This window comes from Ascaphus truei, chromosome 3 (genome assembly GCF_040206685.1).
Source record: "Ascaphus truei isolate aAscTru1 chromosome 3, aAscTru1.hap1, whole genome shotgun sequence".
Taxonomy (NCBI): Eukaryota; Metazoa; Chordata; class Amphibia; order Anura; family Ascaphidae; genus Ascaphus; species Ascaphus truei.
In genome coordinates, this window is record NC_134485.1 from 336198253 (window position 1) to 336224271 (window position 26019).

The 26019-nt window shown below is 40.8% G+C and overlaps 1 protein-coding gene and 1 long non-coding RNA gene across 3 annotated transcripts in view; one reads left to right on the forward strand and one right to left on the reverse strand.

Moving 5' to 3' along the window:
* Positions 1-1142: 1142 nt before the first annotated feature.
* The window catches only part of LOC142489941 (uncharacterized), a 44686-nt gene continuing 19809 nt past the window's right edge, over positions 1143-26019 (forward strand). Inside the window, exons 1-2 of the long non-coding RNA XR_012799964.1 lie at positions 1143-1301; positions 17412-17497. This is a non-coding gene — a long non-coding RNA (uncharacterized LOC142489941). The remainder of the gene's footprint in view (positions 1302-17411; positions 17498-26019) is intronic.
* CYP27B1 (cytochrome P450 family 27 subfamily B member 1) overlaps positions 11475-26019 on the reverse strand; it is a 31840-nt gene continuing 17295 nt past the window's right edge. The window contains exons 1-9 of one of the 2 annotated variants that reach the window (XM_075591599.1): positions 22174-22409; positions 18527-18717; positions 17813-18009; positions 17259-17459; positions 15945-16108; positions 14958-15124; positions 14539-14620; positions 13321-13518; positions 11475-12516 (exon numbers count right to left, since the gene is read on the reverse strand). In XM_075591599.1, coding sequence (XP_075447714.1) covers positions 12403-12516; positions 13321-13518; positions 14539-14620; positions 14958-15124; positions 15945-16108; positions 17259-17459; positions 17813-18009; positions 18527-18717; positions 22174-22374 — 1515 coding nt within the window. In that variant the 5' untranslated portion in view covers positions 22375-22409 and the 3' untranslated portion in view covers positions 11475-12402. Of the gene's footprint in view, positions 12517-13320; positions 13519-14538; positions 14621-14957; positions 15125-15944; positions 16109-17258; positions 17460-17812; positions 18010-18526; positions 18718-22173; positions 22410-26019 lie in introns of those variants that run through there. The other variant, XM_075591600.1, reaches the window with a different exon arrangement.

Here is a 26019-nt window from a genome sequence, read left to right on the forward strand (position 1 = left end):
TGATTGTCATATAAAATATAATGGGTATACAAAAATAAATTAACCCATTCATTGCTTGCACAAAGGGTTAACTATACATTACACCAAAGAAGATCCGATTACAAAGGATATACACTAGTGATCTGTTATGTATATGTATTCATTTATTTATGTGTATACTCTCATCCTTGTTCGCATACTGTACCTGTTATCAGCAGAAAAACAAATGAGAGACCAATGAGGCTATTACAAAGCAATAAAGAATGTTACCTATAGTATCGAGCAATTGGAGTAACCAGATGTTTTGAATAGCACCCACATGTTCCAGTACCATTCTTCTTAATTGGCGGCATATCTTACACACATCGTTTTTATTGCACTCACAGACAGCGAGGTATATAAGCCCTGTTGATTGGCAGTTGATGCAGTGTTTGATATCACAACATTTTGTGTTGTCACTTTCCGAAATGGCTTTGTGGGTGAAATCAAAGGGCATGCCTTACAACCATACAAGTGACAGGCAAATATATCAAAAAGTGGCGCTCCAAAATTATAAACACAAATGTGAAAAAATGTGATACTTATACAAACATGAATTAATGCTGCTTAACCCAGTGAGGGGTCGTTCTCTCGATCCCGTGGACAGTGAAGAAGTGAAGATCATCAGGAAGCGCAATGTCATGTAAAAAACAGAAGAAAATTCCCTGATGGTGCAGTATTGTGATTGATATGTGATAAATATCAAGGTGCAGTGTGCTGGATACTCACAAGTGTAGAGTGAGCAATGTTCCCATAAAGGTTTCTTTATGTGTGTCAGCCCGTTGGACCGTCAGACAGGTAAGTGGAATGGTAGGTGCTGGAGACCTTAAGTGAATAATAAAACGGACATAGTGCAGACTGTACGAAATATCTTTAAAAGTAAGTATATGACAGAGAGCGCGAGAGATCTAGTAGAGGTATTAATTATATAAATAAATCAGACCAGCATGATCCTGATCATCTACCTCCTACATTCAGTTCTAAAATAATAGAATCACTCCTGAGTCCTGCTGCCCTGTTAAAAGGCTTAATACATTATCAATCTCCAGCACTCAGTACACTATTGTAATGATATACTGTAGTTGTTGCAGTAGCCCATTGCTACAATAGTACCATGGTGCATTAGCACATTGCTACAATAGTACAGTATCAGTGCTAGAATGGCACATCACTCCTGCTGCCTTCGCTGCCAGATTGTGCTCCGTGCTCTTTTAGGGGTCCAACATCAGATTGGACAACCGTCACCCCCAACACGTGTTTCACTGGGAGGCACATTCTCAAGGGTAAGCCCACCCATTCTGTGGAGAGGTGTAAATAGACCACCCTCCTCAATGTTAATTGGCTTAACTGTTAACTCTTTCCTGTACCATTGTTGTATGCATGTATATGCCACAAGTGGTTGGTCAGTTGCAAGAGTATGTAACTTAGCACAAGACTAACAATACAATTGTGCAATAGAGAGAATATCTGTGTTTATATGCATCCATTTATTTAAACCAATCACTTCCTCAGTTGGATAATTCTTTGGGATTGTGTACATACTCTGTTCCATCCATACCACAGTAATAGGAATATTTATGCACCAGATGATTGTCATATAAAATATAATGGGTATACAAAAATAAATTAACCCATTCATTGCTTGCACAAAGGGTTAACTATACATTACACCAAAGAAGATCCGATTACAAAGGATATACACTAGTGATCTGTTATGTATATGTATTCATTTATTTATGTGTATACTCTCATCCTTGTTCGCATACTGTACCTGTTATCAGCAGAAAAACAAATGAGAGACCAATGAGGCTATTACAAAGCAATAAAGAATGTTACCTATAGTATCGAGCAATTGGAGTAACCAGATGTTTTGAATAGCACCCACATGTTCCAGTACCATTCTTCTTAATTGGCGGCATATCTTACACACATCGTTTTTATTGCACTCACAGACAGCGAGGTATATAAGCCCTGTTGATTGGCAGTTGATGCAGTGTTTGATATCACAACATTTTGTGTTGTCACTTTCCGAAATGGCTTTGTGGGTGAAATCAAAGGGCATGCCTTACAACCATACAAGTGACAGGCAAATATATCAAAAAGTGGCGCTCCAAAATTATAAACACAAATGTGAAAAAATGTGATACTTATACAAACATGAATTAATGCTGCTTAACCCAGTGAGGGGTCGTTCTCTCGATCCCGTGGACAGTGAAGAAGTGAAGATCATCAGGAAGCGCAATGTCATGTAAAAAACAGAAGAAAATTCCCTGATGGTGCAGTATTGTGATTGATATGTGATAAATATCAAGGTGCAGTGTGCTGGATACTCACAAGTGTAGAGTGAGCAATGTTCCCATAAAGGTTTCTTTATGTGTGTCAGCCCATTGGACCGTCAGACAGGTAAGTGGAATGGTAGGTGCTGGAGACCTTAAGTGAATAATAAAACGGACATAGTGCAGACTGTACGAAATATCTTTAAAAGTAAGTATATGTGCAATACACTCACATGGTTATAAAAGGTAACAAGCGTTTAGATCACACAGGTTGGATCTCAGCAATGAATGAGCTGTTCTCTGTCCCCCCTCTGCCTCGGCAGGCGTGTGTGTCACCGGTGCGTCTCACCCTAACCGGAAACCGGAAGTGACGTCATCTGCTCCGGGGGACGCCGATCCTGTGGGAGTTTTTTCTCCTCAGCCTCACTCTACGCGTTTCTCCGTATTGCGGTTTCTTCAGGAGTGTATGGCTGACATGCTCTAGGAGGATTTTATACGCTATGCTCAGATCCCATTGGTAGACAATTAAGTATGGTGATCAAAATCAGTAATTAGGGCAAGGATTACAGGTGTAAACAGGCAATATTTGTACAACTCATATCAATTGTATATGAGTATAAACAGACATAAAAGTTATAAGACTCATATCATACATATATGGGTCTTCCAAAAGAATTTTAATAAAATAAACTTAAAATTAACGATATACACAAATTGGTTAAAATAGTTAAAATAAAAATAAAAATAATTAATAGTCGTAGCGGTTAATTTAATCTATTTTAATTATTTTAACTATTTTAACCAATTTGTGTATATCGTTAATTTTAAGTTTATTTTATTAAAATTCTTTTGGAAGACCCATATATGTATGATATGAGTCTTATAACTTTTATGTCTGTTTATACTCATATACAATTGATATGAGTTGTACAAATATTGCCTGTTTACACCTGTAATCCCTGCCCTAATTACTGATTTTGATCACCATACTTAATTGTCTACCAATGGGATCTGAGCATAGCGTATAAAATCCTCCTAGAGCATGTCAGCCATACACTCCTGAAGAAACCGCAATACGGAGAAACGCGTAGAGTGAGGCTGATGAGAAAAAACTCCCACAGGATCGGCGTCCCCCGGAGCAGATGACGTCACTTCCGGTTTCCGGTTAGGGTGAGACGCACCGGTGACACGCACGCCTGCCGAGGCAGAGGGGGGACAGAGAACAGCTCATTCATTGCTGAGATCCAACCTGTGTGATCTAAACGCTTGTTACCTTTTATAACCATGTGAGTGTATTGCACATATACTTACTTTTAAAGATATTTCGTACAGTCTGCACTATGTCCGTTTTATTATTCACTTAAGGTCTCCAGCACCTACCATTCCACTTACCTGTCTGACGGTCCAACGGGCTGACACACATAAAGAAACCTTTATGGGAACATTGCTCACTCTACACTTGTGAGTATCCAGCACACTGCACCTTGATATTTATGCCTTACAACCATGGCACCTATATGTTCCTAGTTAGAGATGGGCTAATCCGACCAAATCCCTTTCCCAGATTTTCTCTAATTTCCCCCCAAAAATCAATTTTGCCTTGTAAAATCCGCAAACGGATTTGGTCAATTTTAATCCATGTGGATTACAGCAGGACCCCGGGTATACGGCGGGTTCCGTTCCAGAGGCCCGACGTATAGTGAAAATCGCCGGAAAGCGGATCCACCGATTTTCAGTGCTGCGCATGCGCAAACCGGCATTTTCGCCGTTCTGTGCATGTGCGACCTGCGGTCTGCGTGCGCAACCGGCGGTCTGCGCATGTGCGCCGGGCGCACCCATCCGTTCTGCGCATGCGCGATTTTAAATTCAACATGGCGGCCCCCTTCTCGGTGCCGCGGTATCAGCGGATCGCCGAAAAGCGGAGCGCCGAGAAGCGGGGCCCTGCTGTAGTCAAAAAACGCCATTGGATACAACCCGTGGACGAATTTGTAGAATCTTAAGAACCCGCCAACTAATTGCTGAATCCACGGATTGGATTCTACAAATCGTTCCAAGGGTTGCGGAATCCACGGAGGGTATTGATAATAATAATAAAAATCAGCAAAATGCGAATCACCCTTTTTGAGATTGATCCGCTGAAATCTGCGAACCAAAGGAACCGGCTGGTCCACTCTGGATCCAAATTTGGATCCAAATCGCCCATCTCTATTCCTAGTTTCTTATGAGAAAGCCATATCTCACTTCTTGGTCTCACAAAATGACTGTCTACTAGAAGAGCTTTCATATTTTTACTTCTTTGAGCAACCAATGTTTGGTTTGATTTCAGTACAAGATTCAGGTCATCGTCTTCCAGAAGAATGTGCCAGCGCTGTGGCATTATCCAGCAGATCAGTGCCATTCTCTGTTGTACAGTAGGTGCTGATCATTCTAATGGTATTGGGGTCTTTATTCTTATTACATTTAGGACTCAGCAGTTGCACAGATGATGTACTCTTAGCTCTTTTATAAGTGCTTTTAATGCTCTTGCTACTGTGACCCCTTTCTTGAAACCTGTGTTTCATTAGATCATGAAAACCCCACTTTTATTAGATCTGCCAGGTTTTCAAATTCCAGATCTGTTGAACATTTGCGACTCGCACGTAGGAACTAATCCACCAGATACCCTTGATATGGGATTGTGGATGATGGATGATGGCTATCAGCACGCAGCAAACTTAGTTGCTGTCAACTTCCGGTGCACAGTAGTCATGAGGTGGCCATTTGGGTGTCTTGAAATCTTGAGATTCAGGAAGTTAATCGTTTGGTTTTTTTTGCACATACACTGCACACACTCACTGCACACTGCACACTGCACACACTCACAGCACACTGCATACACTCACAGCACACTGCACACACTCACAGCACACTGCACACTGCACACTGCACACACTCACAGCACACTGCATACACTCACAGCACACTGCACACACTCACAGCACACTGCACACACTCACAACACACTGCACACACTCACAGCACACTGCACTCACCACACACTGCACACACAGCACACACAGCACACACAGCACACACTCACAGCCCCCCTCCCCCCCTTATCTTTGTTGTCAGCTGCTGGGGCATCATGGGACTGCTGGCGGGGATCGGTGCGAGGCTGGTGGGGGAATCGGTGCGAGGTTGGGGGATGTTACGCCGGAGTAGCCCGCAGACCAGACCTGTCCCTAGAACTGAGGTGGCAGGTATGAATGCACACACCGACAGAGCGAGGGACGTGTCCGGGTTGTGGTATTAGATGGTGCCAGGCCAGATGGGGTGTATTGCATGAATACTTGCCGGTACCGTTTTCCCAGAAGAATGGTCGTTACCGAGATCAGGGGTAGGAGACGTATGGAGGGATCGAGATGAGTGCCGTGGTCGAAGGGAGCCAGAAGGTACGTAAACAGGAACAATCCGAAGTCGAGAGCCAAAGGGGGTAGTCTGCCAAGCCGCGTCAAAACCGAGAGAATCAAAGAACAAGCACTGTGAAACACCCATACAAAAACTATGACGAGCGAGGAAGCACAGAACAGAGAGGGTATATAAAGCTGGAACAGCCAACCAGGAGAGGGGGCGTGCCTGGAGGAGCCCAGGGAGCTTCAGTGCATTGGATGCTGTTCTTAGAGCTCAGGTGACACTCAGCAAGAGCCAGATTGTAACCGTGCGGTGTTTGGGGGCGGAGCCTGAGTGGGATAAGTTCAAGGGCTTTTGTGTGTGCACTGTAAGTCCAACGTGTGCATGAGAGGAAGCAACGTGGGGCGCGCACGTGCACGCGGGTGGCGATTCCGCGCCGACGGCTGCGGCACAGAGCATGGAGGAAGAACCTTGTGGAGCGTCCCACCATGCCGAGGGATAAGTGATGAAGCTGAAGGGGGGTTGCGTGGTTGTAGTGGAAGGGTCTGAGCAGTGTAAGGAGAGAGCCGTGAGCTTCGCCTGAGGCGCTGTGTGCTCACATTCCTAACGGGATTGGTGCGGGGATCGGCACGAGGCTGGGGGGTGGATTGGTGTGAGGCTGGGGGATTGGTGCGGGGATCGGCGCAAGGGTGGGGAGGATCGGTGCGAGGCTGGGTGATTGGTGCGGGGATTGGCGCAAGTCTGGGGGGGATTGGTGCGAGGCTGGGGGATTGGTGTGGGGATCAGTGTGAGGATGGGGGGGATCGGTGCGAGGCTGAGGGATTGGTGCGGGGATCGGCGCGAGGCTGGGGAGGATCGGTGCGAGGCTGGGGGATTGGTGTGGGGATCGGTGCGAGGCTGGGGGATTGGTGGGTGATCGGTGCGAGACTGGGGGATTGGTACGGGGATCGGTGGTTGGATGGTGCGTAGCTGCTGAAGGGAGTGCGGGGAATGCTGGGAGAAGTATGGTGGCTGCAAAGGGACGTGTAGGGCTGCCGGCGCCTCACTCCACCTCTTCCCCCCTCCTCCCTCCTCCCAATCGGGCACGCGGTGGCATTTTGTTTTTTAAATTAGCTCGACCCCGGTTATAGCGCGGTCGGATTGGGTGGCCCCCGAGGACCGCACTATAACGGGGTTGAGCTGTATTTGTTTAGAATCCTCGAGAAGGGAGATTAGAACTTTCAGACAGTTTACATCTATAGGTTCTAGACGTCAATGCCTTGATTTTGCATTTAAAATGTTCTCTATTTTTAAAGAACTTATGCAAAAGCAGCTTTCTGGCAAAAAGATGTATGTCCTGTATCCAGTCAAAGACATTGAAGTCCATGCATGGTGATAAGGACAGGCCTTTGCTGAGAACTCGAATATGATCTTGGTTCAAAATACTGTCTGATAAATTGACATGTAATTTGTGTTTTTTCCATACGGGTTCTCTAGTTGTACAAAAGGTCTCTCCTTTTGTACTGTTTGCAATGGCCCCAGGTTTTTCTGTTTCAGAAGCCATCCCTTCTGTCCCCTTCTGGTCTTTTTATTTTGTTGGGGGGCTGGGGTGGCAAGGTAGGCTTTTCCTAATTCTAAAAAATCTGTTCTATCTCTCTGTGATCTGGTCTGGATAGATCTATGGCTACTTTTGCTCTCACCTTCGGTGGTTTCCCACTCAGTGGAAAATTAATTATTAATCTGTCTTTGACTATACCTCTCAAATTTATGTCTGTAGCTCTTTCCCTCCTTAAAGTCTTTTGAGTCTCTCAAAAACTTTTTCTGTTTTCTTTCTTTAATTGAGATACAAATTTATCAATATTCTGTTGTAATCTAACTTAAAAATTGGTCAAGTCTGAATGCGTTGTCCACTTGTCAACCTCTGTTAGTTTGTTATTCAACTCCATATTCACCTTTTAAAGTCTCTTATTCTCATGTTCAATTAAGAGCCTCATTAGATCCATGGAACACTGTGACATAATTGCATTTATTTATTTTATTTATAAAAATTTTTTACCAGGAAGTAATACATTGAGAGTTACCTCTCGTTTTCAAGTATGTCCTGGGCACAGAGTTATAAAAAAATGCATGGTTACATTAAAAGAACAGGGTTATACAGTCAATTCACAGACATTTCATGGACAGATAGAATTGGAAAATTGGGTACAGGGGATAAAGTGCTGGTGAGTTTCAGATTGAAATAGAGAAGCTTTAACATCCCCAAACATCATCAAACAGCTCACACCCTTTAGCTGCCCTTGGGATGTGCCAAAGTCTGTCTGCCTTTGGGGCAAAGCAGATGTACACTGAAGGGGTTCAGATTGAATGCATCTGTGAATTTAAAGTTCTTTGTCCTCTTGGCGCATTAACATTCTAATGGGTGGGGTTGACGTTCCACAAACTACAAGCAAATGTTAACCCTTAGCACGGTGCATCCCATGCTTTAGAAAAGCTATCATCTGGAATTTGGTGAGAGGGGTCTAAATTCAACCTTAAGCCTTTTGGTATGAGTCCTAGTTTAAAATATATTTTTAGACTTGATACCTCCCACCATAACTTAGATTGTTGCTTATAGATTCCGTCAATTGTCTCAATATAATTTCTAATACATCTAGTAGGGGTTGGGGTATCATGAGGAAAAGACAGCCACAACTTCAAAGACCTGGAAATTGTCAGCACGTCCATACTGCATCTCTGCTGTGGGGGCCTGTTTGCTGTGCAGTGGACTTCATTTTACCTCAGACTCTCTTGGAGATGACACCTGAGTTGCAGCAAAGGTGGCAGTAGCGTAATTACGACCCGGGTACGTCCCGGTGTCCCCAGCTTGGAGGGCACCCGAAAAAAGTCGTGAGCCTCCCTTCCAACTCGCAAGTAGCGGCAGAGCGGCATCCCACAAAACCACGGGGACCTGGAAATGGTTCAAACAACCCCAAATACAGTTCAGGGGAGGAAAGGAGACAGAGCGGGTGAGCTTTGGGTTTCATTTGAACCATTTCCAGGTCCCCGCAGTCATGTGGGATGCTGTTCCACCAATGCTTATGAGTTGGAAGGGAAGGTGTATTTAATTTTGTGCCCCTTAGGGTGTTGTTGCGCCACTGAAAGGCATCAAAAGGGCAGCCAAAGGATGTTAGCCATTTGCTGTCATTCGCTGCTCTGTTATTGGTCTTCAGTGAAGTATTTGAGATGTATATTGAAGCATTTCCACATTCCCACATTACACTGCTCTCGCAGCTCTATCCCTGCATAATTCCCCTTACTTCTTCCCCAACACCAACTCCTTCAAATAACAAGCAACAATCCAAAACACACCAACCTTCTTAACCCTTGTACCTTCGGTTTCCACTTACCCTCCTTTATAGATTGTAAGCTACTTGGGACAAGTCCTTCCTCACCTACTGTAACAATGTATGCTAATGCTTGTTATTTTATTGTTTTTGTCCTCCAATCCTATTGTACTGCACTATGGAATATGTTGGCGCATTAAATATACATGATAATAATTGTATAAGAAAATTGTCAAACTGGGACGACAGGTGATTCTTGTCTGCCATCAATTTTTGTTTCTATGTTTCTATCACAGGCACAAATTTAATTAAATGCCAACTCATAAATAAGTCAGTGCAATCTAGTACTGCCCTGACCCTTGGATAAATCAAGGCTTTTAAAAAATATTATGCCTAGGTTGATTCCCCAATGTTAGTATTTATACTTTAGGGCTTTAACTGGCTTCTGTTCATCTGTTTGTCAAGAAGTTTGCTAAGCGAATGTATTAAATCCAATGCTTGTAGAATCAGTACATTTATGTCTGCTCAGTTACATAGCAAAAAAAAAATGTCATTAAAGATTTCACATTCTAAGCTAGTGACTCACCAATGAGATTCGAAAATACAATTTTTGTGCAAGTTTGAGACATTTTGTGCTCAAATAGAGAAAAAGAAAACAGCTGAGTGGTTGTAATAAATTCTGTAGCGTGGTACAGTATGTTCAAAGGTTTTCAAAGGTTGATCATTTTGCAAAATGCAATTCTGTAACATTTATGGGTTTCAAGATATTTAAGCCCAATAATGTCATGAGTGAGTGGTCATGTAGGATTTCGCTGAGCCTAACAGGGATGGAACTATGACGTCAATTCGTCAACTGCGGTACTGAAAATAATTGGAATTATCACAAAAAATATATGCATTATTTTTAACGGGTAACTCATGTAACCTTCTTCCTCACCCCCTCACCCCCCCCCCCCCAATCTCAGATAGGGTCTCCTAGGGTGTCTAATGCTCAGGCTACATGTCTCAGTGTGGTGCATACCTGCTGTAGGGGGGCTGAGTCTCCCGCGATGACATGGGGGAGAACAGGACAGGCTTCTGGGGTTGTGCCTCCGTCTCTTCTACTGGTGCAGCGCCTCCATCTCCTGCAGCCCCCAGCTGTATGGGGTGAAGTACCTACAAGAGAGTTCTCCTTCCTCTCCTCCCGATACACTTCACTCTCAGGCAGGAGTATAAATAAAAGTGCAAGATCTTTATTTGTCTCCTCTCTATTCCATAGACAGGTTACACTGCAGGATGCCTTCCCTCAGGATGTCCCTGACCTCACTCCCGGCCTAGGGCACCAAGAGTGGGTCTAGCTCTTCCCCTACCCTCTAGGCAGGGTAGGAGGTATGGGGTGCACACTCTCCCACCCCGGAGGGAGGCCTCAAGCCTGCCAGTCCTGGCAGCTCGATCTGTGTCACCCTTGTCCCTCTCATTCCTGGGACAGACTCACCTAAATAGGAAATGGCAATACCCTAAGTAGCTCCAACAGGCACCACCCCTGTGTTTTCAGATTGGACACAGAGCCTGATAACCTGCCTTCCCTGCCTCAGTGTACTGCCTGAAGTGGACAAAACCCATGATTGGTCCTGGCAAACCTGCCATTACGCAGGGATCACTGCCAGGATAAGGGCCGACCTATAGCCCAAACCACACAGGGCTACACAAATATATGATTTATTCCCTTAGCCCAAAACTGGGTTGACCTGAGGGAAATATGATATCTTGATGCACACAAAAGGACTGTTTGCTGACAGCAAGACAAGGGGACAAGACCTCTATACTTGGACACAGAGAGTGCCAAAGCACACATGGATGCTGACCCAGGAGAACAGAGAAGCCTTCCCCTACAGCTACAACAACAGATACAGATAAGAGACTTTCTTGTTGGACGTGTGTGTGTGTGTGTGTGTGTGTGTGTGTGTGTGTGTGTGTGTGTGTGTGTGTGTGTGTGTGTCTGTGTGTGTGTGTGTGTGTGTGTGTGTGTGGTTTGGGTGGTAACCAGCTTAGCTACCCACCCAGTTAGAAAGGGCTGGAGTAAAGGTTTAGTTATTGTCCAAAGTGGAGTAGGCCTTTATTTTGTTTGTTTTTGTATGTTTTTCCTTGTTAAAGGAACAGGCGCAATAAAGCCTAGATATAATTTAACCCTAATTGGTCTCCATTAAATGTACCTCTGCACACATCTCTTACATATGCGTTTGCAGCTGTGCTGCACTGTGTAGACCTCTTTTTTGTCTGTGAGAAATTACTTTTATACTATGGCTCACACAACTATTTTTCAACTATCAAGGCACACTGGACAAAGTATAGAAGCTAGCTCCCAAGACTGAGTAGGGTGTTATCTAAAGTTTCCCTGTAACCCTACCATAAGCATGCCTACATTTGGGTAGATTGGGTATATGTACACATGAAGAGAGACAGAGAGGTCAAATATTTATAAAATAATATATTTATTGACCATATATATAATAAATAGCTTTAAATATAAAAAATGTTGTCACAGGAACAAATGTTACATTACAATGAAGTACAAAACATTTTTAATACATAGCATTTAAACTTGAGATTAAAATATAGAGGATATTTACAATCATAAACACAAATAAATATGCCTTAAATATTCATTAAATCTTAATAAAATAGTTTTTATAAAATCTACAGCACCAAATTATTTTTTGGAGGTATCGGTAGGTTGAGCATATGAACCAGTGACTGTGATCTGATTTTGTACGTCTTGAGGTCAAGATTCTTCCTCTGCATGGCTGTATGTTCATACAGTAGTTGAGATCTGGTTGCTTCCAATTTGGAAATACTAGGACATTCTTTGTGCTAGAAATGGTGAGGTAATGAAGAAATATTTCCAATAATTGTCACTTTACTTCTGTAAGTCTTTTCTTAAGGTAAATACAATATTCATATTTATTTGAACCTCAGATTTGCATACTTTTCGAGAGATCCCCTTTTCTTGCCTTTTGGTAGCAGTATTTTACTTTATCATGTCTGGTTGAGTTAGTGTTCCCATTGTTTTTACCTTATGTCAAGCTTTGTGATATTCCCTGCTACATGGGGTTTTTTTCGCACAGAGAATGGATCTCGTTGCATGAGGTTATCGATGCATTAATATCCTCACCTGTAGTGAGGGCTGTAGTGCCCTCTTACCATACAACAGGATGCTTTCATTTCCTCATGACAAAGGTGTATCCACTGGCTAGTGGAAGTTGTTAGGACTTGTCACTGCATTACTCTCTTGTAAAAATGTCTACAGTAGTCAGGAATGCCTAGAATACAGTTCCAGCATTTGATTTCTTCCAATAAACATGGCAAGACAACATTGCTGATGTCTCAAGACGGGTTTTGTGGTGTGATAAGTGGGGGCCTTCATCCTCATCCCAATGTTATCGGTCCAGAAACTGCAAGTTGATTTCCTTTTCTGGTACCAAGAGAGTTCTGGTCATGGGTTTCACAGAGGTACCTGGCTGCTCGGGTCTCACCTCAAAGTGGGTAAGAATCTGCAATGGAATTGAATAGGTCAGATTTGGAACTGTGTAGACTAAGTGAACAAAATAGCCTTGCACCAAAACACAGCACAAATTTCTTATGATACCAATTATTTGAATCCCATTGTCAGAAAATTGGTCATATGGAAGGATAGGGTTCTGCATGAAACCCACTCGCAGACCTATGACATCACTGTCATGTAAGTCTCAAGCAAGAGAATTTTCCTACAGCCACTAGTTATTTTCATTAGAGTGCCTTCTGGTTACAACATTATTTTGCTCTGTATCACAATTACAAAGTAACTGAACTTCCCATAATGCAAACTATTTGCAAGTTGCACCAAGGTATCTATATTTAAATTGATCAATGTTGATCTAATGCCTGTATCTACCTTTCATGTTTAATATGAGGTAATTATTGCAACACTGTGCTTCTGGTACATTTGCCTGTTTCCCTTCACTTTCCAGAGCAACCTTAGGTTAAAAGCCATGTATGAGTGGCAGCCACTGGGCAGAACCTTGTGTAACACACGTGGCATTCATATTACAGGTTAGGGTACTGAGCTACATTTACACCAAGGAAATATACTGTATATAGTATCAATTGCAATTCAATGGCTGTGTTAATCATAGCTGCACTACTCATGATTTAACATTTAGAGAGGGCATCTATTGATTTGCATTATATAGCGTTATATATGTTAACATTATTTGACTAGTAGAGACTGTGACTTTTATGATGTCTTAGCTCTGTCTTTGTAGTTTTGGCCATACAGTACATCAGCTGGACAATAGGCTAATAGTCTGCTAACTCACCCGTGCCAGAGCCAGATAAACCTCAAGTTCAGCTATCCGTCTTCCAATGCAGCTCCTCTTGCCAAATCCAAAAGGGATAGAGGCATAGGGGTGATGGGATTCGCCTTTCTTCAGCCAGCGCTCTGGCTGGAATTCATTTGGGTTTGAGAAGATTTTCTCATCTCTGGACGTGGCGTAGTGGCACAGAGTAATTAGTGTCTGAAGATCAAGAAACAGCCACGGTTATTACTGTGCCTTCAAAGACTATTAAAAAATGGGCAGTGTTAGATTGTTGCTCTTAGTCTTATTGTACCAGTACTACAGCTCTCTAACTACATAGCTAGAGGTTGGTGTATTATACTGATGAAAGTCATAAATTGCCATTGTTCACACAAATATAGAGGACACATGTGTATGGTGCACTAAGGTTACAAAGTAACCTTCACAAGAAGCAATATATATATATATATATATATATATATATATATATATATATATATATATATATATATATATATATAGATATATATGTCCTGGGTGGATCAGCACTCTCGACCATGTTATCTACTGAGGTGCACGACAAAGCAGTATACATCGTGTGGAAAAAAGTCAGCGCTCCCAGATTTGCAAAATGATATACAGTACAAAATGATTGCGCCAAGAGAGAAAATCGACGTTTTGCGAGTCCTTTGTCAAGATGGCGTTGCATAAAAACATGCTAAAATGTATGCCCTCCCCCAGGAAGCAATACACGTGAATCTGATTAGGTGCCTACTGTATGAAACAGAATCAAGCCTTGACAAACCCTAAGCATGCCACTAGTGAGTGCTGCACAGCGCGCACCATGTGTTTAGTCAGCAGTACGTATTGCACTAATCATCACCCCATGTAATTACATCAGATATAATTGAACTCCTAAATCGTGCCAAAATTATACAAAATTTACGTAACCCTATTGCCAACAGGCAAGAAGGATAATACATCATAATACTTGCATCATCCATTTACAATATATTTATGCACATCAAAAAAAAAACATACATATATATTATATACATATACATATATATGTATATATATATGTATGTATATATATATTTTTTTTTTAAGGAACTGAAACAAAAACTGTGAACATGACCAAGCATAGTATTGTATAAAATGATGTCACATTCATTATATTACTTTCACAATTTATCTACAGTAGTAGTGTCACAAGGTAGTATATAAATGCACACTCACCTTCTTTGGTATGGTATATTCTCCCACTTGAATATCTCTATCCGATATGACACGGGCATTACCAGGGATAACAGGATATAGCCTGATGAGAGAAGACAATTTAGTCAGGACATTAGGTTTTACTGCAAAGGTATAATATTGACATCTCCTTTCACATAAAACACCAGAATAGTGCACATTAACTTCATATTATCTGCCCTGCTAATAATAACAATAATAATAATACTAGTAACTAGACCATTATGCCATCCTCTACTAGCACAATATATGCTGCAAATGGCAACCATGCACTCTGGGTCTTTTATGCCATATTTTACTCAAGATTAATTTGATGCTTTATAGACCTAAAACATATGCAATGGATTACAGATGTTTGTGTCACCTTTTATGACATCTGTGTTTATATATTTACTCCTTACCGTAGGACCTCCTTCACAACAGCTTTCATTAAAGGCATTCTGGCAACTTCAGATGCTGAGGGGATTAGTTGACCCTGTAGTACATCCTTGATCTCAGTGTACAGAGCAGACTGTATTTCTGGGTGTCGAGCTAACTCATACAGGCTCCAGGAGAGGGTACTTGAAATCTGCCATTGAAATAAAAGTACACGTTAGTACCTAGTGTACCCACCTAAATATTTGTAGCAAACATACTAAACTAGTCTGTAGATAAAAAGGGCTTGTGTGCAATTGGATCTGCCTTTGTTACCCCACCCGTGATGCATACTGTAAATGAAGGAACTCATAACCCATCAAGTTTGTGCCTCCTGCTACATAATGGTTACAATTCCAGGGACAATATGTATCTGTTGCATGAAGTGTGCTACATGACAAATGCAATCATGCTTCATAGAATATCTTGGCTCTGTCTTCATGAGAGAGCTCCCTTATTCCTACCAGACAAGCTGACAGTCTGACAGTAATTCTTGGTTGGGACAACCCTTGACTGCTGAGGAGTCTTGCATATGTTACTATCTACACCAAAAGACAGGGGTGCCCAATGCTACATCAAATTGACAAAACATATATGGTAATAAGAATAAAGTTTAAATACTTCAATAATAAAAGTAATTACTTAGTTTATTAGTTAAACCCTTTGGCCAAAGCGTCGTAAGCCTGCATACCAAACGTCAAGGTAAACCAAAAATGCAGGCCCTAATACTAAAACTGTGAACCCTTCCTTTTACCTCTGTTTTGTCAATTTGATGTAGCATTAGGCACCCCTGTCTTTTGTTGTATATATTTGCCACACTCAGTAGCACTCATTTTGGCATAAATATATATTCATGATGTGGTGGGTGTGGGATTTTGAGCTACCTGGGAATATGTGTGTGTTAATATGTTACTATCTGCATTAAACACCATGAAAGAGCATTTGCAGACTGTTTTTTAAAGAAAAGGTCTTACCGTATCTACACCTGCCAGTAATAGCTCTGTGACATTGCCATAGATGGATTTCATGGAAACTTTCTCCTGAGCCAGATAAAAGGTAAGGTATTTCCCTTCCACTGTCTCACCTTGCGAAACTTTCTTTGCTACTTCAGCCATTCTTTGGTCAATGTGTCCCTTGGCTAAAAGAGAGTATTTCCCAGTCATTTCAGTACTTCCAATAATAACATTCACACAGGAAGAGTCGGGTGAAGATGAGCATATCTTATGGGTGGTGTACTAAAACACAGAAGAACTTCACATTCTTAAGGCTAAGCTAAATGGACTGAAACAAGGGGATATGAACTCAAGATTAGTTTTATATGACAATCAAAAGCTCACTTAATATCCTGCATTATCAACATAAATTCGGCCAAAATGACTAGTTTTGTTATTACCATATTCACAGGTGGTATTATATCAAATACAGATTTACATGTACTCAATAGACTCTTAATGCTTTATCTGTGATGTTTTGTAGGTCTCTATGCCATACAAAACATTAAAAGAACCGTTATCGGAAATACCTCACTTCTTTGTAGTTAAATATATACCATGATTGGTATTATCAATATTTACTTATAACACTACAGTCTTACTTTCACGGTGTGCCCAGTAAAGATCAAAGTACACAGAGTCTTGATCCTGAAGAGCTAACCTGGCTGATGAAAATTCAGCTGTGTCTTTCATAAAATCAAGGAGAGGAAATCAACTTTAGACCTTGGAATGTTTGCCTCTGGTGAAAGTGTACAGAGGAAACAAAACACAGCTAGGTTTACATCCGCTAGGTTGACTCTTGACCAGAGCATTTTATCATTTTATTTGCAATATATAACACGTGGCCTTGGAAGCGAAGAGAATTCCCTCTGATATTGGGGTTGTGACTGCAACATTGGGCTTTAAAATGTAATATGTTACTACTGTATTATGTAAACATGATAAACCAGACGTGAATACCATTATTAGCCACTATTAGCCACTAAGGGATTAATGAAAATGTAGTTAGTTCAGTATTGCAGTTTTCACCAATTACCCTGATGAAGAATTGTCATCATTTTACTACTTTCTCCAAGCCTTTGGATCCAATTGGAACTAACAGAAGGAGAATGTCTGATGCAACTCAATCTATGTATTGCCTTTTAAACCACATACAACACAGGTGCACCAAATATTTCCATATCATCTGCAACAAACTATGACAGGTTGCATTGATAAAGTTAACTGAAATACAGGGTGGACTCTTTAGCAATTAAGAAAATGATTCCTATCCCAGCTAAGCCTGAAGCTCCTTACCAAATTCAAACATGTAGTCCCAGGATTCACAGAATTTTTGCCAGGGCTTGCGGAAAATTCTGTGCAAAAATTTGGGCATAGCCATGGTGAGGAGTGTCATCATAAACATGGTGTTAATGGACTGAATGAATCTCTCTGTTTCCTTGGGTACAGTGGTCTCCAAGCAACCAATCCGTGACTCAAACAGCACCGAGGATATGCCTTGGGAGAGATGGACAATGAAGAAGCTGTTAGAAAAGGTAATGCATCTTGTGTTATTCAATACCCTTTTAAAGGTAGTACACACGTTATTTGGGTTGGTGCTCCGTCAAAAGTACAAACTAAATGGCCACCTTCAAGCTTTAACATTACTTATTCTTTGGCTTCTGTTTAGAGACTACAGTATGGGGGTTTATGAAGTGTACATTACCACACTAGGAAATTAACTAAAGCACTACTTAATTAAAGCACTACTTTAACATTTGCCATTTACAAATAAAATAGGGAAGCAATGCTAGCTGAAATGTGAGTAAATGTCAGCAGTGAGTGGGTTCTGTGCTTATATGGAAACATACCTTCCAACCCAAACTTGTAAAACTCGCTGGAGATGTCTCTGACAACCTGGTTCGGGTTCTGGTTACGCTGATAGTTGATTTTCTTTATGAGGTCACCAACCACATCATTTAGGACACTGCTGTAAGTCTCAACCTCCTTTGGCTTCATCATATGTTTCCCCAAAATGCTGCGAAGCTGCTGCCATTCCTCGCCCTCTCTGCAAGGGTCAGATGTCAAAAAAAATCACTGACTGATAATCTACAAACCCAACACTGGTCAACTACCTGAGATATCAATCCGGATAAGTAAAATATGTATTTATATTCTGTCATTATACTGCTGTCCAGGAGTATATCAGAGAGAAAGGGATCATATTAATGGCAATGAAACCTAATTGGGATTCAGAAGATTAGACATTCTGCTTATGATGCCAAATGTTTTGGCTCTTTTTGTAAGTATAACAATTTTTGAGCTGAAAGGGGGTTCTGTGGCACAAAGCAACACAGGACAGGTGAGTGCTGGGAAGAGTATAGGAAATGTGGATATTCTGCAACTAAGAGCAAGACATACAAGGGGCACATTGGAATTTAGAGCAAGATGTTATTTATGATTGGCACTTTGGGTAAGAGACAACATAGCCACAGATGTAGCCTATTGCTGCAGTAGTGAGTAGAGTAACAATTACATTCATGCTTCTGTTCTATAAAAAAAGATATCATATAAATAAGGCTTACGCTGTAAGTAGTCCATATGCATGGCCCCTGCACAGTCTGTAGTCTTTCCATGAGGAGAGGTCTGAACGGATTGGGTATTTCCCTTCTTGCCTTAGGACCTGTTCAATCAGTGCTGGATCTGCCACATGAACAGTCAGGATAGGACCAAAACTTGCCTTCCAGACTGGGCCATATTTAGCTTTACCTTCCAGCTGACAGAGAGAGATCAGAGAAGATTTCACATGGTTACAAATTTGCAGAGATAGGTGATTATAAATATATATATATATATATATATATATATATATATATATATATATATATATATCCAATAAAGAATATCACTTGTGAGCACATTCACATGTCTTAGACAGGTCTGTAACCCTGCCTTTCAACCATTATCACCTAGCATACAGTGCTTCCACTGCAGCAAGGGATTCTGGGAATTTGAATGCAAATGAGCACACAATGTGTCACCTTTTGCCTGAAATCCATTTACATGGAACCCATATAAGCAAATGCTCTGCTGTTCACAAAGCTTTTAAGCACAGCATGGGATTAGATGCAAAGCCAGTCAAACCACTCACAGGCATGTGTATCATGTAAAAGGCTTACTTACAGTGGTGCACTGAATTATGGATATGGTTGCAAATTATTATAAGGAATGCACCTCACTTGTAATGGATAATCCATAATAAACCAATTAAACTCAATTTTTTGTAGACGTTTCAGAAATGGTATAAAATACAGTTTTAGACCACTAGGTATGTTCATTCCCAAAGTTTGATTGAATTTGCAGTCACATATGATGTGTCTTCTGTGGCACACTACTTGCCCCCATGATAAATAACACATTCTTAATTGTACAAGTCACTCCATATTTCAAGGAGATCAGTCACAATCCCTTGACTGAATTATATTGTCATATAAAATGAACGGAATAATCATTATATTTGTCACGCTGAAAAATACTAAGATGTCGCATACGTGAACAATAGAAAGAAAAAGATACAACTTCTGCAAAAAGACTAATTTTCATAAGTTGTGAAAGGTCTAGGAATCTGCATTTTTTAAATATGTGTTTAACCGTAATAGGATTCACAGGACAAATATACAATATTTCCATACTGCAAACTACAACCACCCTCAGTTACTCCCCTGTTTCCTTTTGATTTCTCGCAGACCATAAGATAAATCACCTAGACTTTTTTGCCGTCCTTATTTGTCCACCTAAAGAATTTTTCCAACAGCTGGCCTGTTGCATCAGAAAGTGTGCAAGGGAAGGAAAGCAGTATGAGCAGAGATTCAAGCTACTGTATGTAACTGATCAGTTGTCATGAAATGTAACACTGGCCACTCTTGTGATTGATTTCATTGAGTTCTGCATTGCATACTGCTGTCTGAATATACACTACAGTATACCCTAGCAGAGGCTAGTAGAGAGATTTAGAGAGAGACAACTGAAAGGAAAATAATGGGATCATTTATCAAGATTGATGTAATATATATGTTTGAGAGTGCAGTGTTATATTTCTACTATTTTGTGTTATTTAAGGGTCTCTGGAGTGTCCTGAGCCATTGACCCGAGCACTTCTAATTTATGATGATTTTTTTTATTTCAAAGTCTGTTATATTATCATACTTTTGATGTCCCCTTCTTTATATAACAATTATTTGTGCAAAAAAAATAAATAAGAGAGGGTAATGTCACTTCTGGGAGCAAAGGGGTTAAATATTCATGTTCACTAAATTGTTGCCCTGATATTATCAAAGAGGGAAAAAAAACATATACATTACAGTAGTCCTAGAGACTATTTCAGTGGCAATGATCTGTCTATGGCAGCAGGTGGGAATTATGTAGAAAATGGACGTGGATCTAAGTATTTAGGGGTCTGATGTATCAGTCTCCAAGCTGCAAAAATGGAGCAAAACTGGTGCAACAAACTACACCAATTGTAACAACAACAAAAAATCCCATTGGAAACAGTAGGATTTTTGCCTTGATAAATGTAAATGTGCTGCAGTTTTTTTGCCCCCACTTTTGCAGCTGGTACTGGGAGAGCGATACATCAGCCCCTAGATGTCATCTTGAAAGGTGAGACGCGGATTAGCATTAGCAGGAATGCCTTGTCCATATTCCCTGGTGCTGAAAGCGATTGCATCACGTTGTGGTGACTGGCAGTCAGTGCTGCACTTCCAGGGTTTCCCACGTCACGCAGCGGTCGTGAAAAGGATATTAGTAAGAAAGGAAGCAGATATGAATCAACGCAGATTACCAAATAGAAGGTCTTGCCTTAGCCCCAGGGCACAACAAACACAGATTGTTCTTTCAACGTGTCTTTAAATTGCATTTCCCATTCATACTGTAAATTGCATTTCCCAAACATACACCTTCGACCATTACATGCGAACGTGTAATATCCATGTTCCTGAATAGTTTGGGGGCTATTTGCCAACGTCTCACTGCTGTAACAGTGGTGCAAAGACAGCACCAGATTTATCAAAGAATCTTCATGCTTCAAGGGACAATGATTCTATATATATTTTTTCTCTTTATATATTTCTCTCTCTCTCTCTCTCTCTCTCTCTCTCTCTCTCTCTCTCTCTCTCTCTCTCTCTCTCTCTCTCTCTCTCTCTCTCTCTCTCTCTCTCTCTCTCTCATATAACCATGAGGATTGGTATTGTGTTGCATGCAATAGGTTACTAGTCCCAAAAGTATTGCACTTTTGCATGTGCATTTAATAACCCTCCAGATCTCTAACAGAAAATTATTTGAGTTGAATCTGCTCTGTACACCCAGTTTAAAAACGGATGACTTGCGGAACAGTGATAATGCACTGCAATACCTGAATGCAAGAGTAATTTTAACTTCCAGCTTCATGCTGACACAGGAACGAAATAGAAGATAATATTTTCATATTTTCTTCATCCCCTTTATTTGTAATTCCTGGCAAATGGCTAAGGGTCATTTAAAATGCAATGAGATACTTCATTGGGTTACCAGCTGGATTTCTAGTAGCAACAGATAATGTTCTATTAACCACTTCAGTCCCAGGTGGCACTGTAGAAGGTAAGTGGTGGATCGCAACAAGGAGCAGATAGTACTGCATCCAGGCGTATTTAGTATCGCTTGAGTGTGTCTTGGTCGCTGGCAGCATCAGTGCCCTCAAACTTCAAAACAGACTCACTTTTCGAAGCAGTGATCACTGTGACAGTACAGAGTGGCTGAAAATCCCTTTCTTTTGTCTCCAAAACGTGTACTGTAGCATTTTTTTTTAGAAGGTATCAAAATTGTTAAAGCAAATATCACCCTGTAGTTTCTGGTAGCACATGGTATCTAAAGTACTATTTTATAAGAATGAAACTCGTGTATTTGGTGCCACCACTTTTCATGCACTCAGACTTATTCTTTGATGCATGTAAAAAGTGTCCAAAGACACCAAGGTTTTACTCAATTTGGTTACCTGAACCTAAACTGACATCTAGTTGTTTGTATACAATAATTCACCTTTACCACAGGCATTAATTGTGACATTGAAGCATCAATTTATACACACCGCTCATAAAAATAAAACACACACATTAACAACTTAATAACTGCATCAATATAACACGTATAATGCACGAAATACAAATGTATATCATTATAGTTTTACAATAGTGCCTACCTGCAACTCGTGCAGCCTGGATAAACCCCCTCTGCAGAATAAATCAGTGAGGAAGCTGAAAGCTGAGGGTCCTGGCACATCTGCAAGTGACTTGTGCCTCTTGATGACATTCTCTGACTTAAAGATAGACTCAACCCAGAGCTCTGGTAAGCACCTGAAGAGTGGAGAAGACCTGCTGACCACTTTAAGCGACTGTGCCATCTCCCCCTTAGGATAGTGGGGCAATGAGCAGATGGTACCTTTGCTTCCAACATCTTCCAGCTATGCCAACTCCCCTATTTATACTTAACAGATCGCATAATCCCCCGCTGCAAGGTAGAATGATTTGTATGTCTACAGAGAGAACACGCCCCTTCTCCCTAATCCCCCAATCACTTTCATCTTCCCACACGTGAATTATTATTCTTCTTTCCTCCAGTGAGTTAGTGAGGGAGGGCGTGGCTCTGAGCAGGTATGCCGCCCTCATCCAACCACAGGGGAGAGGGGCGTGTCCCTGGGAGAGTTGGCAAGCGAATGCCGGATGCGTGTGTGGGGTGGTGTCAGCCGCCTGCACTCCACGTGGGCTCGTGGTGGACACAAGGAGTGCAGGAGAGGGGCAGGCTCGCGACCTCCAGGGGCTGCATTTTCAGAACAATTTCTAAAAGCACTTTAACCCCATGTTCTGCTTTATATATACTGTACACACAAGCATTATACTTATACACATTATAATACATTATACTATATATACACACACACACACACACACACACACACCACTGTTCTCAGAAACAAAATGCACACATATGCAACGTCTGCGCTATTGCTTGTTTATTTGTATCCCTTATGGTTGCGCCTCCACTTTAAATATGTATTTATTTATTTTAATTGTCAGATTGTTTTGTCACCCTGTTTTAACACTCTAAAAGCTGCACCGCTACTTTTTGTTGATACTTCACCCAATAAGTGAATCCTTAGCTTCGTAACGCTAGATTCCTTTGATTGATTCCAGCACTAATGATCTGTCCAAACTGGATGTTGAGTGGTGTCCATATTAAAGTAAACAATAAGCACACTCCCTTATATAGCCATGAAATGTATGCAGTGCTGTAGTTTGAATCATGGATCATGGTCCTAAGAGCTTACAATCTAATTTGTACTGCATGTGTAAAAAATAGATACAGCAATTTGCGCACCATCAGCTGCCACTGGGATTTAAACTGCCCTACCATTCTAAACCCATAACCTGGGGCAAATCAAGCGAGGTGATCAGGCATATTCCTGAGACGGCACTTCATTTTTTCTACTTTGCATTTCAGCCTCAGCAAAAACTGTTTACATTAATGTTATATGTACACCAATATTTAACATATTTTAACAGCATTAAAATAAACCTCCCTGCAAATTAAACCCTTGTTCAAAGTAACACCATGGGAGTAATATAACAAGCTCAGTAATTAGTGCTCAGATGTTTGATTTCCAGCCGTTTAATATTTGCTCCTCCTGAAAGTGTCAGTTAACAAATGTCCTTTTATTTCCATTCTATTCATTCCTCAGACATACTGTACACACTTAACAAAATACAGATTCCCAACAAGCTCTTGAGAAACCCAAACAATTACCACATAATATATATATGCATATAAGTGTCAAAAGGAGTGCTAGTGGGCGTGGCTAAATGTATAGAACAAAAATGCTCAAAGCTACTTCCAATGTGACAAAAATACAGTGCAATACCTATATATCTCTTGTAAAAGGGTCATTTAGTTTAACCCTTTGGCCAAATCGTCTTAAGCCTGCTGCCACTTGCAAGGCATGACCATAGCAGGTCCTAACACTCACCTGGGTTAAAATTCTTATTTACCTGTATAATTACAGGAAGAATGATCGCATTGGATCTGTCATAACCTGGCAAAATGAAACTGTGTTAGGACCTAAAAGTGTTAGGACCTGCGGTCATGCCTTGTAAGTGGCAGCAGGCTTAAGACGATTTGGCCAAAGGGTTAAACTAAATGACCCTTTTTACAAGAATATATATAGGTATTGCACTGTGTATTTTTGTCACATTGGAAGTAGCTTTGGGCATTTTTGTTTTTTGTTGTATACTGTACACACTTAACAGCATCCCAATTTTTACATTACATTTAAAAAGGAACATATACAGTAGGAGCCTATGTATGCTTTGCGAACCTATTATTGGCACAAACTTAACACATGGAAATCATTTTACATTGCACACCTATATAATCATCTAAGATTTCTAAATCTGCACCATTAGCGTTAGAAATTAGTTTTTTTTTTTTTTTTTTTTTTTCATTTTAATTTTTGCTGCACAGAAATGGACTGTTGTAGGTTTGCAGATGTTAATGGCATGTACTAAAAAATAATAATTAGGTGTGCCCCAAAAAATCGTCCGCCAAGTTCAACTTGACATAAACTCTAAAAAGTCTGCTCAGTGGCGGATTTTAAAAAATGGCTCCCTTAGGCACTTAGAACAATTTTGTGTTCTATTCTGCTCTCCTATTAATACAATTAATATTTTTAATATTTTGAAATCATGGTGCAATAGAGGTAAAATACATATATTGACAAATTGATCCAAGAGATCAAAAAAGACCCTCCAAAGATGCACTCTATGATAAAATACTGATAAATGACTTAGACAGCCAGCTTATGGTTTCTCTAGAGTAGGGTCCGTTTTTAAAATCACAAAATAATAACATTTTATTACATCCCAAAAATATTATGTGACATTGTGAAAAAAGAAAAATTAAATTCTTAAAAATCCCCGTAACGGAGTAGTAGAAATTCTCTACTCCGTTACGGGGATTTTTAAGAATTTAATTTTTTATTTTTTCACAATGTCACATAATATTTTTACAGTATGTGGGCAGATCAGGGAGACCACTGAAAATAAGATTTGCTGAACATGTGTACAACATTAAGAATGGTTTGGAGACACATAGTGTGTCCAACCATTTTAAGACCCACCACAATATGTCACCCGAGGGACTTACATGTATCGGCATAGATTGCCCAAAAGTGGGTGCTAGAGGGGGGGATAGACTACAGAGGGTCTCTCAACAAGAGACCTTCTGGATCTACACCTTAAAAACCCTCTCCCCCAAAGGGTTGAACATTGATTTCGATCTAGCATCTTTTCTCTAAAAAGGCCCTGTTTAGCTCCTAATTACAATACTGCCTATTTGTTCTATCAATTGCACAGTTTTTTTCCTCTTTTCCATTTGCAGTCAATTTATGTCTCATTCGATGTAATTTCTATGTTTTTATTTAAATGTGATTTTATTTAGATGTGATTTTATGTGTTCCTAATTGAACCATTTGTTCACTTCAGAAGCGACTACTTTTAACCCCACTGGTGCTAGCATCAGGATAAGTAGATTCACTTTGCAACTGTTAGTCCCATGTGGTTCCTTCACTTAAGGGGTTAACATGGGGCTATAAAACACACACGGGATTGCTGAGGCTCCACAATCCCCTGACGAAGTAACGTTCCCCGTCACGAAACGCGTAGGGAGGAGCCTAACGAGGTACTGCCCTAGACACTCATTCAGCTGCCAGTCAAGAACAGAGACGGTGACATCATCCTAACCGCCGGAACCACGCGAGGTGCACGCGATACCGGGAAGGATATTCAGTGACTGAACACGGCTGCTGGGTGTGCTGGGTCGGGCACTTCTATTTTGATTTTAAACTCACCTTCCTTTGTGAGTATTTTATTGTTTTAGGTTTGGAGGCGTCATTAAAGTTTTTATTATTGCGCAATCCTCTGTTCTTCTCTCATCCCTCACTGGAGAATAAGATACAGGAATCCGAAGACAGGCCCGGGAGACATCTTTTCCTGAG